We start from the raw sequence: 13,307 nt of genomic DNA on the forward strand, positions 1-13,307 counted from the left end.
CCAAATAATGCAAGAACTACTATAGGCAGAGAAATGCTAGGAGGGGCTCTGCCCTGGGTATTGATGAACTCTAGGGAAATACACAACCTAATTCCTAATTTCCTGAGTGGCTTCCAACCGGCTCAGCTCGTTTCTCAAGAGAGCCACTAACATGCTTGGGGAGGTGGAGGGCAGGGCCAGAGTCTATTCTAAGGTTCTCTGCAACTGTGTTTCCGAACGGGACAGGATAACTGGTCAATTCCAAGTTTCGCGGTGTTTTGTGTTGTATAAGACATCATGAGGGGTTGGGGATTTAGCTCAGTGGTAGAGCGCTTGCCTAGCAAGCGCAAGGCCCTGGGTTCGGTCCCCAGCTCCGAAAAAAAAAGAAAAAAAAAAAAAAAAAGACATCATGAATTAAAGACAGAATTTCCAATTGTTTTTTTTAAATGACATTTACATGATGGAAGAATGTAAACAACGAATTCGTAAAGTAGCATTGCAACGCCGAAGAAATGAAAAGGTCAGTACGCGTAAATCTTCACTTTGTGGACCTCCTTGTCCTCGCACTCTCTCTGTTTATTGTAGTAGTAGAAAGTATTGTCTCTCCGCTGAAGTTTCTTCACGTATCCTGTCTCTGGCCAGCGGTCTACCTGCACCAGGAGGGGGAGAGGATGAGTGATCCCACGCCAGTGTGATTTTACCTCATGTTTCACAGTCAAACAACTTGCGTCAAAATTAAAGTCCGCGATTAAGTTTTAAAACCCTTGCGCTCTTAGAGCGTGGAGTGCACACCTAACGCAAACCTCAGTTTCCAGTCTTATCCTGAGCGCTTGCACTGTATTGAGTGTTCCCTTCAGAGTCCCGTTTCGAGGTTTCAGTGTCTACGCTGTGGCCGAGACTGAAGACGTGAGCCAAACGAATCAAAATTCAATCATTGTTGTTATGTTTCTGAGCGATTCAAAAACACTGGAATTTCTAAACTAAAAAGCCTGGGGGAAACTGGGAGCAAGTCCAAGGGCCCCTGCTCAAACAGCTGCGTCGATCATAGGCTTCGGAGGCAGGGACTAAATCAGGGGTTCTCCACTTGTGGTTCGAGACCTCTTTCACGGGGGTCGCATGTCAGATATCCTGAACATCGATATTTACATCGTAATTCATAACAGCAAAACTGTAGTTATGAAGTGGCAATGAAAATCATTTTATGCTTGGGGGTCACCACAGCATGAGGAACTGTATTAGCGGGTCGCAGCGTTAGGAAGGTTGAGAACCACTGGGCTGGAGGAAGGTGCTCGACTTGAGGAAGCAGCTATGCACTTCTACCCAAGCGCTATGTTCAACATTGAGCCCAAGTTTTGATGGACACCCGCTATTCTTGGTTGTGTTTCTCCGGTGTGTTTGACCTATCCTGTGCCATGACTTGTATGTTCTTCTTGCTTTCTCTCCAATCTCAGTGCCCTGCCTTCTTGCCAGGTTGATGTGTGGTGGGGTTTGTTGTGTGTGTTTGTTTCAGACAGTGTTTCATGTAATTTGCTGTCTGTGTTACACTGCTCAGGGGTGGTCTTCAACTTCTGATCTTCTTGCCTCTGCCTGGGGATTGTAGACATATACCGACATGCGCAGTTTATGTGGTACAGGGTGGGCGGCGTCCTGCGTGCTAGGCAAGCAGTCTTCTAACGAAACCACATCTCCAGACCCGGGGTGTGTGTGTGTGTGTGTGTGTGTGTGTGTGTGTGTGTGTGTGTGTGTGTGTCCTTTAAGGAACTTGTCAAGTCTCAAGAAATCACTTTTCTGGGGTTGGGGATTTAGCTCAGTGGTAGAGCGCTTGCCTAGGGAAGCGCAAGGCCCTGGGTTCGGTCCCCAACTCGGAAAAAAAAAAAAAAAACCAAAAAAAAAATCACTTTTCTTTGGTCTATAACTTACCACAATATATTCTAGAACACCCAGTGTGTTCTTGTTATTAATAAAAATTTTCTTTCTGAATTTTGCGAGTGTCCAAACCAGATTTTGGAAAACCAAGCTCTTTTCTCCAACACTACCACTCTGGTGGTGTTCCTTTTCATGTTGCTCTTGTGAATTGCAGCTTGCAGTGGAAGAAAAGACAGCGCACACTGCTTGGGGAACTGTGTCTGTTACTTTTTGCCAATGTTCCTCTTTTCCTTTTCCCTTTCTGTTCCTTTCATCTGTCTTTGAGGCAAACTCTCCCTATGTAGGGCAAGCATAACCTTCAAACCTAATATCCATCCTATCTCAGTCTATCTCAGTCTACAGAGCACTGGGAGCTCAGACACAGGCCACAAGGCATGGATCTTACATTTTCTCTTGCATGGTGTATTTCTGTGTCACAAGAAACAGAGCTCAGCTCATCTGAGCAGGGTAGTGGGTCCAGCTACATTTACTCCTTAGGAAATGTACAGCCAGTGTTTGTGTTTCTGGTACTAAAGTCAAAGTTGTCATCATCAGGGCAAGGGAGAGTCCTCAAGACTCTGGGCTAGCTTCTTATCCTTTACCAGGTTCCAAAGACAACTGCGTTAGTGTGTAAACAGTGCACTAGGTCTCCAGACCATTCAAGGCCACCCAATAAGCATCAACTGGAAGGTTATTCAGGAGGGGAAAATTTGAGGTAGAAGGACAAGGTAGATGGTCAAGGGGTGTGAGTTATGTAGCTTGGTATCCATTAACGTAAAATTAGTTGATTATAGAGTGTAGCTACAGTAAAGGGCTGCTTGCATCTGGAATTCCAGTGCTTAGGAAGCAGAACTAGGAAGACTGGTGCACATTTAAGACTCTTATCTGCATACTGAATTCAAGACCAGAGTTGGCTACAGAGCGAGAGCTTATCTTAAGAAACAAAACAAAAAGGGAAAGAAAAGAATATATACAACTCCTTTCTAATTCACAGGCGAGATACGCAGAGGGGAAATGATATTTTGCCACAGACTGAGCCTGTGATAATAGAGGTACCGGGGTAAGAGCAAGGACTGTTTCCATGGTCTACAAGGAAGACTCAGGTGTGTGAGGACTCTGCAGTCCAGTGAGAGTGAGTGTACCCAGCCACTGGAGAGTGTCGGAGAACTCCCTTGGGTTATGTTCTGTTACTGTTATCAAAATACATTTCTCCATCTGAGAACTCTTATCAAAAACAAAACGTTTATCAAGACAAAAGCCTATCATAAAGAGCAGTAAAATTTACCATGGCAACTTGTTTCACTTGTTTGTATTCGATTTCATCCCGGTAGCCTGCTTGCTGAAATCTGTACAGATTTTCTATCTCCTCTGACCATTTCTTGGCACGACTTATTGATTTTGGTTTCACATCAGAAGTAGCCATGGCTACAGAGACCTTATTAGCAATTATTTCTGAAAGAAGTTAGAATAATATTAATAGGTAACATAATAATTATGATTTTCAAGACCTTTAGAATGGTCAAAAGTGATGGGGGGAGGGAGGGAAAGACAGAGAGAGAGAGAGAGAGAGAGAGACAGAGAGAGACAGACAGAGACAGAGGGAGAGAGGGAGGGAGATAAGGAGGGAGGGGGAGAGAGAGAGGGAGAGAAAGAGAGAGAGAGAGAGAGAGACAGACAGACAGACAGACAGACAGAGGGAGGGAGAAGAGAGAGGAAGAGAGAGAGAGAGAGAGAGAGAGAGAGAGAGAGAGAGAGAGAGAGAGAGCATGCCTCAGAGTGAACATTTCACATCATTTTAACATTCATTTCCAATACTGTTACTTTGTTACTTTTGGGAAACAAACCGATACACCTAAACTACTCCTAAACCCTGGAAAATATACAGAGAATAGTTAATTTCATCACCAAATAAAATTGCACTTGGAGTTATTTAGTAGTGTTCTGATGTCCCATTCTGAGACTCTGCAGTAGATAGTGTATATTTATGAGAACATACTGTCATTTTTTTTTAAAAATTTTTATTGAGATGGTAGTTTAGAATATATATACACATATATGTATAGTTTGCAATATATACATATACATTATTATATATGTATATATACACATCATTATATATGTATATGTACATACACATATTTCTGTTTTAACTTTTCTTGGATATTTTATGTATTTACAGTTCAAATGTTATTCCCTTTCCCCCCATCTCTTATACCCCTCCCCCTGCTTCTATGAGGTTGCTTCCACTCCCACCCACCCATTCCCATCTTAATGCCCTGCGCATTCCCCTACATTGAGGAAACAAGCCTTCACAGGACCTCCTATTGATGCTGGACAATGCCATCCTCTGCTACATATGCAGCTAGAGCCATGGATCTCTCCATGTGTACTCATTGATTTGTGGTTTAGTCCCTGGGAGCTCAACCACTCTGGAAATCAGTCTGGTGCTTCCTCAGAAAATTGGACATAGCACTACCTGAGGACTCAGTTATACCACTCCTGGGCATACACCCAAAAGATGCCCCAACATATAACGAGGACACATGCGCCACTATAATAGCTAGAAGCTAGAAAGAACCCAGAGGAATGGATACAGAAAATGTGGTACATTTACGACTACATGAAATTCTTAGGCAAATGGATGGAACAGGAAAATCTCATCCCCAGTGAGCTAACATAAATGTCACAAAAGAACATACATGGTATGCATTCACTGATAAGTAGATATTAGCCCAAAAGCTTGGAATACCTAAGAAAAAATTCACAGATCATATGAAGTTCAAGAAAAAAGATCAAAATGTGGATGTTTCATTACTTCTTAGGAGGAGGAATAAAACACTCACGGGAGGAAATATAGGGACAAAGAGTGGAGCAGGGACTAATGGAAAGGCCATCCAGAGACTACTTTACCTGGGGATCCATTGCATATGCAGCCACCAAACCCAGTCACTATTGCTGATGCCAAGAAGTGCTTGCTGACAGGAGCCTGATATGAGTGACTTCTGAGAGGCTCTGCCAGAGCCCTACTGATACAGATGAGGATGGTTGCAGCTAACCATTGGACTGAACACAGGGACCCCAATGGAGGAGTCAGAGAAAGGACTGAAGGAGCTGAAGGGGTTTGCAACCCCATAGGAAGAACAACAATATCAACCAACCAGACCCCACTATACTGTCATTTCTAGCTGCTCAAGATATTGTCAAAATATTCCATCACTAGTCCATCGATTTATATCCTCACTCCCTTCCCCTTTTTATCCCTCCTTAAAAAACAAAAAAAAGAGTGTGAATGTCCTCATCAAGGTGTAGTGATGGATTTGTGAGGTCAAGACAGAAGGATCCGGCGTAAGGCCATCCTGGGCTTCTCACAAGTCACAAGAGTAGACAGTCTTCTCTTTTAATTCGCTTTCTTGCTCTCGAGGCTCCCCATCTATTTCTAGGTTTCTGAAGACACCATAACCTATTTTCTTGGGTCACAGTGTCACACTGCTCTGGTAGACCAGCGTGGGAAGACAGCCGCACACACCCCGCACTAGTGGTTTGGCTGTTGTGTTAGGTCATGGGTGTTAAATGACCCCGGTGGTTACTGCTGGTCTAGGATGTTCGACCGTCCAACTCTAGTTCACATTAATTGTCCTCTTTCCAAACTTTGATTGCTGACTTTTCCCTCCGGTTACTGGGACTGAACCCGAGACCTTTTGAATGTTAGGCAAATACCTTTGAGCTACACGCCCAATACCACAGCTAGATTTCAATGATATTGTCTTGTATTTGTTTTTCTAAATTATTATTTTGTTACAAAAAAAATAGTTGACATAAAGTACCCAGAAAATTTCCCCACAATTTCTCGAATCCATTCTATTAAACCTGTCTCTTTCATGTAAAACATAAAGAAGTTTGTCATGTCATAAAGAAGTTCCCAGAAGGAAATTTACGTATTTTTCAATCACTGTAACAAATTCTCATTAGGTTAATTTTTTTAAATGCCAAGAAATACATTAACGATGCAATGGTAGAAAAGGTAAAACCATCCTTGCATCAATTAGAAATATCCCTCCTTGCCGCTGGGTGAACATTATCCCAAACATACGATAAATCAGGAGTGCATGAGCAGATTCACAACTAAGGCCTTTACTAGTGCATTAAATTTACTTTTGCGGAGGGAAAATTAGGGAAGGGAAAAATAATACAGACTTGCTGAATTTCCTTGAATATTTCCTCAGTGTGAAAAATGTAGCCTAAGAGTCTGTTTGGCTTAGCTCCAGATTTAAATTAATTTAAATGAAATTCCTGGGAGTTGTATAATTCCAATTCTGACTAAACCCATAATGTGCCAGACGAATCGTTAGAATTGCTTTTGGCATTCCCCCCGCCCCCCACCCCCCCGGTGTGCAAGTTGACGAGCACTTTGGTTAGATTAGAGAAAACGGAGTTCTGGTTAGCGGGTGGGTTCTAAACCTTTGCCGCTCAGTTGTGCGGATGCAGGCTCGTGTTTTATTTTATCTTATTGATCTCATTGCTGTGATATTGTAAGGATCTTGGAAAGTCTGAGAAAACAACGAACCAGTTTGTTTTAAAATCCCCTTCTTGTTTGATAAAGCCCTTCACGTCACCAGTACACTATACACTAGCTATGACTCACACTGAGTTGGACACGTGCAGTGAGAGCTTGCTTAACCCCTTTATACAGGGGAGATGAATTACATACATTGAAGATGTGATACGAGGAATCACGAGAAGGAAAAGTGTGGAGCAATGTACTCAAAGAGCATTCAAGCTGAGTGTGGTGGTGTGCACACTTAATCCCAACACTTGGAGGGCAGAGACAGACAAATCTTTGCGAGCTCGAGGCCAGCTGCTCTAGAGAGAAGAGTTCCATCCAGGGCAGCCAGAGCTACGAGGTCAGAGCCTTTTCTCAAACACAAAGCAAAACAGAACCAGTCAAGTGGCCAGAGAGATGGCTCAGTGGTTACGAGTTTTTAATTGTCCTTGCAGAAGATGGACCCAGCAAGAACTCCCACCCACCTCTATGTCTAGCTCCAGGAGATCACCACTGCCCTCTGCTGGCCCCCCTGGACACTGCACGCAGTTGTACGTGCCACTCTTAGACACGTGAATACATCATTAAAAATAATTTTAAAATAATAAAACCTTTTAAAACACTCAAAATTAGTCATGTCTCCCAATGAAGTTAGTGGCTGAGTGGCTTTCGTGCTTCTGCAGAAAAAGCGCTTTTTTTCCTCAGGGCAGTGGCACGGGGCACAGTGTGGCTTCCTTGTCTGGCTTAATCTAGGCTTTGAAGTTTGACCTATAACAAAATACTTTGACTTGCTTGTATCATTCAAAAAGGTTCTCCTGAGCGTATGCCAGGGGCACCATGCCGCTCTGAGATTGAGCACTTGTGTCAACTATGCATCTAAAAATGCCACATGTTGTAGGAGGGTGGGGAAGGCACTACCTTGAGTTGAAGTCACAGGGAATTGCTGTTTTTCTCAGTAGTACCACCCACCACCTTAAAGACACTATCGGACATTTGAAAATTTAATGTGAAATTGAATTGAATTGAATTGACGGAAATGCAGCTCCTGCGGTGACTACGCTATAATGCACATCCTATCCTTCCCAGTTATTAAGTGGATCCAGTCACCTGGGAACAGCCTGTGGTGTTCAGGAGCCATCGACTCTCAACCCCTGGGTCTGACTTGAAGAAAAACTATCGATGGTGTTATTTAGCAGATCATCAGCTCCACCAATCCTAAAGTGAAGACTTTTACAGCACCAAAAATCCACAGTAGCCATCTCCCTGTCCTGTCCTCACCTGCCTGTCTCACCTCCTTACTGACGGAATTGGCAAATGCATTGACTTATGACTGTCCTTTGCTCTGTGGCTACAAAGTTCATTTACTGTCTTCCACGGTGGAACAAGACATGCACGGTGAGCTGGATCCATGTTCTTGGGTCATGGCCGCATTCACATTTGGCCTAGACTATCTTTAGAATGAGAGCCATGGTTTGAATAGACAAACTAAAGTTCAGAGGTGGGGGGGGAGAGAGAGAGAGAGAGAGAGAGAGAGAGAGGAGGAAGAAGAAGAGGGAGAGAAGGTGAGGGAGGAAGGGAGGGAGAGAAGGAGGGAGGGAGGGGGAGAGAGAGAGAGGGAGAGAGAGGGGGGGGGGGGAGAGAAAAGGGGAGAGGGAGGGGGGAAGAGAGAGAAGAAGGGGGGGGGGAGGAGGGGAGGAGGAGGAAAGGAGGGAAGGGGGGGGGGGGGAGGGGAGAGGGGGAGGGAGAGGGAGAGAGAGAGAGGGAGGAGGGGGAAAAGGTCAGGGAGGGGGGGAAGGGGAGAGGGAGAGAGGGGGAGAGGGAGAGAGAAAATTCCTTATTGAAATGCTTCTGTGACTATGGGGGAATACAGTGTCATTATTAATTCTGCTGTAACTCAGTACTTTAAAATGCAGTGGTTTGCTCACTGCTGGGTGGAGTGCATGTGTGCGTGTGGTGGTGGTGGTGGTGGTGGTGGTGGGGCTCATAACATACATTGTCCTTTCTGAGCCTGAAGTGCCTCAGAGAGACTTTTGTGATCTGGCAGGTCTAGGTGGGACAGAAGTCAAGCAGGAGGAGAAAGCAGAGGACTGAATTTTTTGAAGTACTTCATCCATGACTGAAGGGAAGTCAGAAGAACTGGCAGACATTAAACTGATGGAAACAAACAAAACAAAAAGGAGAAGAAAAAGAGAAAGAAAGTGCACAGGAAGAAAAAAGAAAAACAAAACAAAACAAAAAAAAACCACGTGGAACCACCCAAAATCTAGAGAGCTTGTGAGCCTGTAAGCCAAACCTTGTAAACCGTACAGATCATCTGGAGAAGTTGAAGAAACCATTAGAGCCAAGACTACAGTGTTCTTTGGTTATGAAATTTACCTCAAAGATAAGCATCTATATCCAGAGGCAGCTTATTTGGCCAAGGAGCTAAACACAGGCCTACTGGGGCATGTATCCTTGTTCCTGGTGGCAATGTGTCGGGCCCTTGGCGTTCATGCTGCTCTTAGGATGTCAATGGCTCCGAACAAGATTAAATGCCTGAAAACAATCAACTTTATCTACCATGCTGGCTTTAAAAATACAAACATACATATTTATGCATATGTGTAAGTCTAAAATTTAAACACCCTATAATGCCTTAAAAAAATAAAAAGGGGGTGGGGGATGTCAGATCACACACAAAAGAATGACACATGGTGAACTGTGCCTTGAGGGAACTGTGAGAGAAGTTCCAGGAAAAAAAAAGACAGAGGGCCTTTTATTTCAGGTGCATTTTGTTTCCTGGATTGCTCTTGAATGTGATTTCATGCCTCCTGTGTTAAATATCTGCATTCAATTTATAAAACCTGTTTGTTTGTGCCTCCTGCAGTGACAGACGTTCGAATGCAGTTATAAGACAGCTCACTGGGTATTGGAACATAGCCACAGGGGCCAATCTGGCGAGACTATGTGCTGAGTTGCTGTCCTCGGTCGACCTGAATCTGGTTGTGGCCTTCTGCCTGGCTGTCATGCCTTCCCAGACATGATCAATAGCAGCGCCAGGCAATTGTGTTTAAATTGCTCTGGCCTAAGAGAGTTCTGGGAAAGGGCTGCTCTGTTTATTGATATAAACATATGTGCTTACTGATGTTTACTTACGTGACTTTTCTGACCTCAAATGACCTTCCTTGAATCACTGCTTTCTTTATTACGTGAATGTATAAAGGTACACGGAAACCGAAGGGGTCTATGGCATTAGACGGTAGTCCTTCCTTTTTTTTTGGTTTTTTTTTTTTTTTTTTTTTGTTGGAGGTGTTACTGACCAGACACCAACCATGCTGAGTCAGAAGCATATCTTGTTGTATTAGTCCACATGATAAAAACGTGTCACAACCATTTCGGAGGAAACCTTGGGGGAGGTAACAGGCTGCGGCACTGGACTGTGGGAGCTGTGAATAAGATAGTCCTGGGCTAGCCTTCGGTACTATATAGTGGTCCATGGAGCAAGGTCTTCATTGGTTAGTCTGGGCAACCAAGGAGTCCAGCATGGCTGGTGTACGTCCTACCATACTCGACGCTTCAAGAAGTGGCTTTTAAGTTGCCGCCAAGGTATTTTTTTTTTCAGTTCAGTAGACTCTTCTAGAACTCCTTCAAAACATTCCATTGGCAGTTTACAAACAGATGAGCAAGAAAGTCACAGCTGACGAACCTGTGCAGATGATGTATCGGTGTAGTCTCCTGCACCAGCCCCGGCTAAAGTTGTAGCGTATGCAGGGAGCTGACGTGCAAAGAGCTCCAGAGACTCCGGGAGACAGAGGCTCACCTCGGGACAGGCAAGTCCGGCCGTGGCAATGTTGCCGGAACTTCTTTTCCATGAGGATGCTCGTATTTAAAGCCAATGGTCTGAACTGGTGGCACAGAGAATAGGAAGAATGGAAAAATAGCGCCCACAGTGAACGGAGAGAAGCTTGCCCGTGGGTATTATCATTATGCTCAAGATGTGATTTGTAAAATTCCAGGCAGGAGATTTGCGTACGGATTTTGACGCAGGGTCTCATAGCGTCTAACCGTGGTGGTCATGAACTCCGAGGATGAACTTGAACTTCTGATCCTCCTGGCTTACATCCCCTAGAGCTGAGCTTTCAGACGTTTGAATCACACCTAGTTTTATGGGTTGCTGGCATCAATGCAGGCCAATAAACTGGGGATGTTATTTCGTTGTCTTCTCTAGGTAATGCTCAGGCCTGAGGCTTCTTTACAATGGCAATTCCCTCAAATTTTTTAGTGAGGCATTTTTAAAAAAAATCATTTTATGCTATTGGCTTTTATAATGAATGGGCGGATATGAAGTAGCACAAAACTGTTTTAAAATTCATAGCTGCAAAACAAGGCTAACCTTAATGGCGTAAGAGCTAAAAAGTATAAAAATATTGATGCTTCAATATTTAACTTGTTGCCAGAAAAAAGAATTCTCAATCTTTTGTGAAAGGCATAACTTTTTCACTAATTTTTACTTTTTAAATAAAAACACTAAATAACAATTATCTATTTTCTTCTGGTTTTGTAAGGCTCTGTGAGTTAGTTTTCTAGTTTTGCTCAGATAGAAACACCTATGCACAGTATAGACATAGTAAATAAAATTATATAACAAAACACACTGGATTTCTATAATACATATGTATAACACTATAAACAGGAAGTGGCAATGGTTGGATGTCTACTTTTTAGAAACTGGATTTCATTAAGCACTATTAAGCTATGTGTGTATTGAAAAATAAAAATCCCACCAATCTTAAGTCCCTGACATTAAGTTCTAAGGTAACAGCAGTCACCCCTGACATAGCCAACTACCTCGAGCTCTCTCCCTTCAAACAACCATTCAGAAACAGCTACAAAAACACAACACTTTAAAACTCTTCACTGGGGCCCACAAGGTAACTAAAAGGATGCTGAAGCCTCGTTCCTTTGCTTTGGTTTTGTGTCTGACTTTGGGTCAGAGGAATGCCTAACTGTACGGGGATGTTAACTATCCAGTCACAGTCTGCCTATTTAAACTATCTCACCGCCCTTCGAAGCTGAAGACAGAAGGCAGACAAGAATTTGAGAAATATTGGATTTCCACCAGGTCCCTTGCAACATCAGAGTTGATACAACAGGGGCGGAGGGCACTACAGCCTGCGACTCCCAACTTAAACAAGACCGTTATACACATCTTTTAGCCCTGTTTAGTTTCTTCCTCTACTTAACTCTAAAGCTTCTATAAGCGCCCCAGACACAAACCTGGGGTCCCGAGACCTTATTCCTTATTACCCCCGCTGGGTGTGCCACGTGAATTATGTCTTTCTCTACTTTTCTCCTTGTTGTGTGTCTCCTTAATTGCTGCATTTGGGATGGGTGGCTGAGTCCAGCCTGCTGTCGCTGAAGCTTTTGCCTTGTAACCCCGTATAGATAACATGCCTAATCTTCCAACCCCCATCTCCTCACCTTATATCATTATTTGCGCTCCTAGCAGGTGGCAGGATCCCTTTAAACTACATGTAAACCTTGGTCGAGACAATAAACGCACTGGGTTCTCACACTGGGTCCGAACATAGTTTTCCTTAAAACAGGGGTTCATTTTAAAGACTAAAGTGCCCCCCCCGCGCCTGCAAGCACCCCCGCCTGATCCGTCCATCTTCCCGGTGTGCCAGTCTGCGTTTGTGTAAAGCCACCCCGTAAGAGGGTTCTCACAGCTAGCGTGCTCTGTCTGCCAGAAAACACGTTTTTTCCCCATAAGTCATGATGTCTGTAAATTATAATCTACCCAGAAGAAGCTAAACCAAAGACCGTCCTCTGAGCCTTGGCATCACATAGCTATTCACATAGCTATACAGTAGCCGACTCCCGGAGGAGAAGAATTTAGCAGGGTAGCGGATCCTACGATGTGGGAGGGACCAAGTGAAGACCCGCCCTAAAAGAAAAGAAAAAAACCCGGGTACCAGAGCGGCCGGGCGGAAAGGGCGGGGCCTGAGCTCCTGGGGCCGGGCCGAGCCAGCCGCACGGCGATCAAGGCCCGGGTTCTCGCTGCGCATCCGCTCAGATCTGGCTCCCGCTATCCGCGGTTACCCTAGTTCAGCTGGCCTCGCAGGAGGGCGCAGCGGTGCTCGTGTTCCCTACTCGGGATCTTGGGCTGAGACAGCCAAGGACTAACTGAAGCGGCCCGAGCAACCCGCGCGTCTCCTAGCAACGCAGCGACGCTGCTCTGCCCGCCCACGTGAGCGAGCCGAGCCCAGTTTCCTTCGGCCCCGCCCCCCCGCTTCTGGGTCTTTGTGCGCATGCCCAAGAGCTAGTCTGGGCAAAGAGATCTAAGTTCTCTGTAGCGGAAAGCCCAGAGTGGATCCTGTTCGCTGCTGTTCACTGTTATTTGAAAGCCTTTGAGAGAATAGAGATCCTACAGGTTCTGAATCCTGGAGGAAGATAACTTCTTTGGGAATCTTTGGTGTCTGCAATCACTGCCCATCTGTAGAGTATCTAAACTAATAGTCTGGGCAAAGGTTCTTTGAAGTTCTATCTGTAAATAGAGGATGAAAGGAAAAGGAACACCTGGTCACCGCCCCAGAGTTAACATTGGATCCTTGTTCGCTGCTGTTCAACTAAATTAAAGTTCTCGTTAAAGGACCTTTGAGTGGCTTGGGGTAATTTAACTCTCAGCACAAGGCCCTGGGTTGGTCCCAGTCCAAAAAAAGAAAAGCCATCTCTTTTCCTTAGCAGTCTCCAGAACTTTAGACCACAAAATTCCCAAACAAAGGGAACTCCTGCATCCACCTGTTTGACTAGCCCCACAGTCCTCTGTTTCTCCCCATCCATCGGCAAGCACCTGTTGGCTTTTAATAACTCTCACGCAAGTCCAAAAGGCCATCTCTTGGCA

General features: G+C 44.5%; 1 protein-coding gene across 1 annotated transcript; it reads right to left on the reverse strand.

The window, feature by feature from the left end:
• Nucleotides 1–493: 493 nt before the first annotated feature.
• Meig1 (meiosis/spermiogenesis associated 1) lies at nucleotides 494–12,557 on the reverse strand. The gene is made up of 3 exons (XM_032885226.1): nucleotides 12,379–12,557; nucleotides 3,170–3,336; nucleotides 494–629 (listed from the first exon to the last, which is right to left on the reverse strand). Exons 2-3 carry the CDS (start codon nucleotides 3,305–3,307, stop codon nucleotides 501–503), a joined length of 267 nt encoding a protein of 88 aa, XP_032741117.1. The 5' UTR covers nucleotides 3,308–3,336; nucleotides 12,379–12,557; the 3' UTR covers nucleotides 494–500.
• Nucleotides 12,558–13,307: the final 750 nt, after the last annotated feature.

Source organism: Rattus rattus, chromosome 14 (assembly GCF_011064425.1).
Source record: "Rattus rattus isolate New Zealand chromosome 14, Rrattus_CSIRO_v1, whole genome shotgun sequence".
Classification (NCBI taxonomy): Eukaryota; Metazoa; Chordata; class Mammalia; order Rodentia; family Muridae; genus Rattus; species Rattus rattus.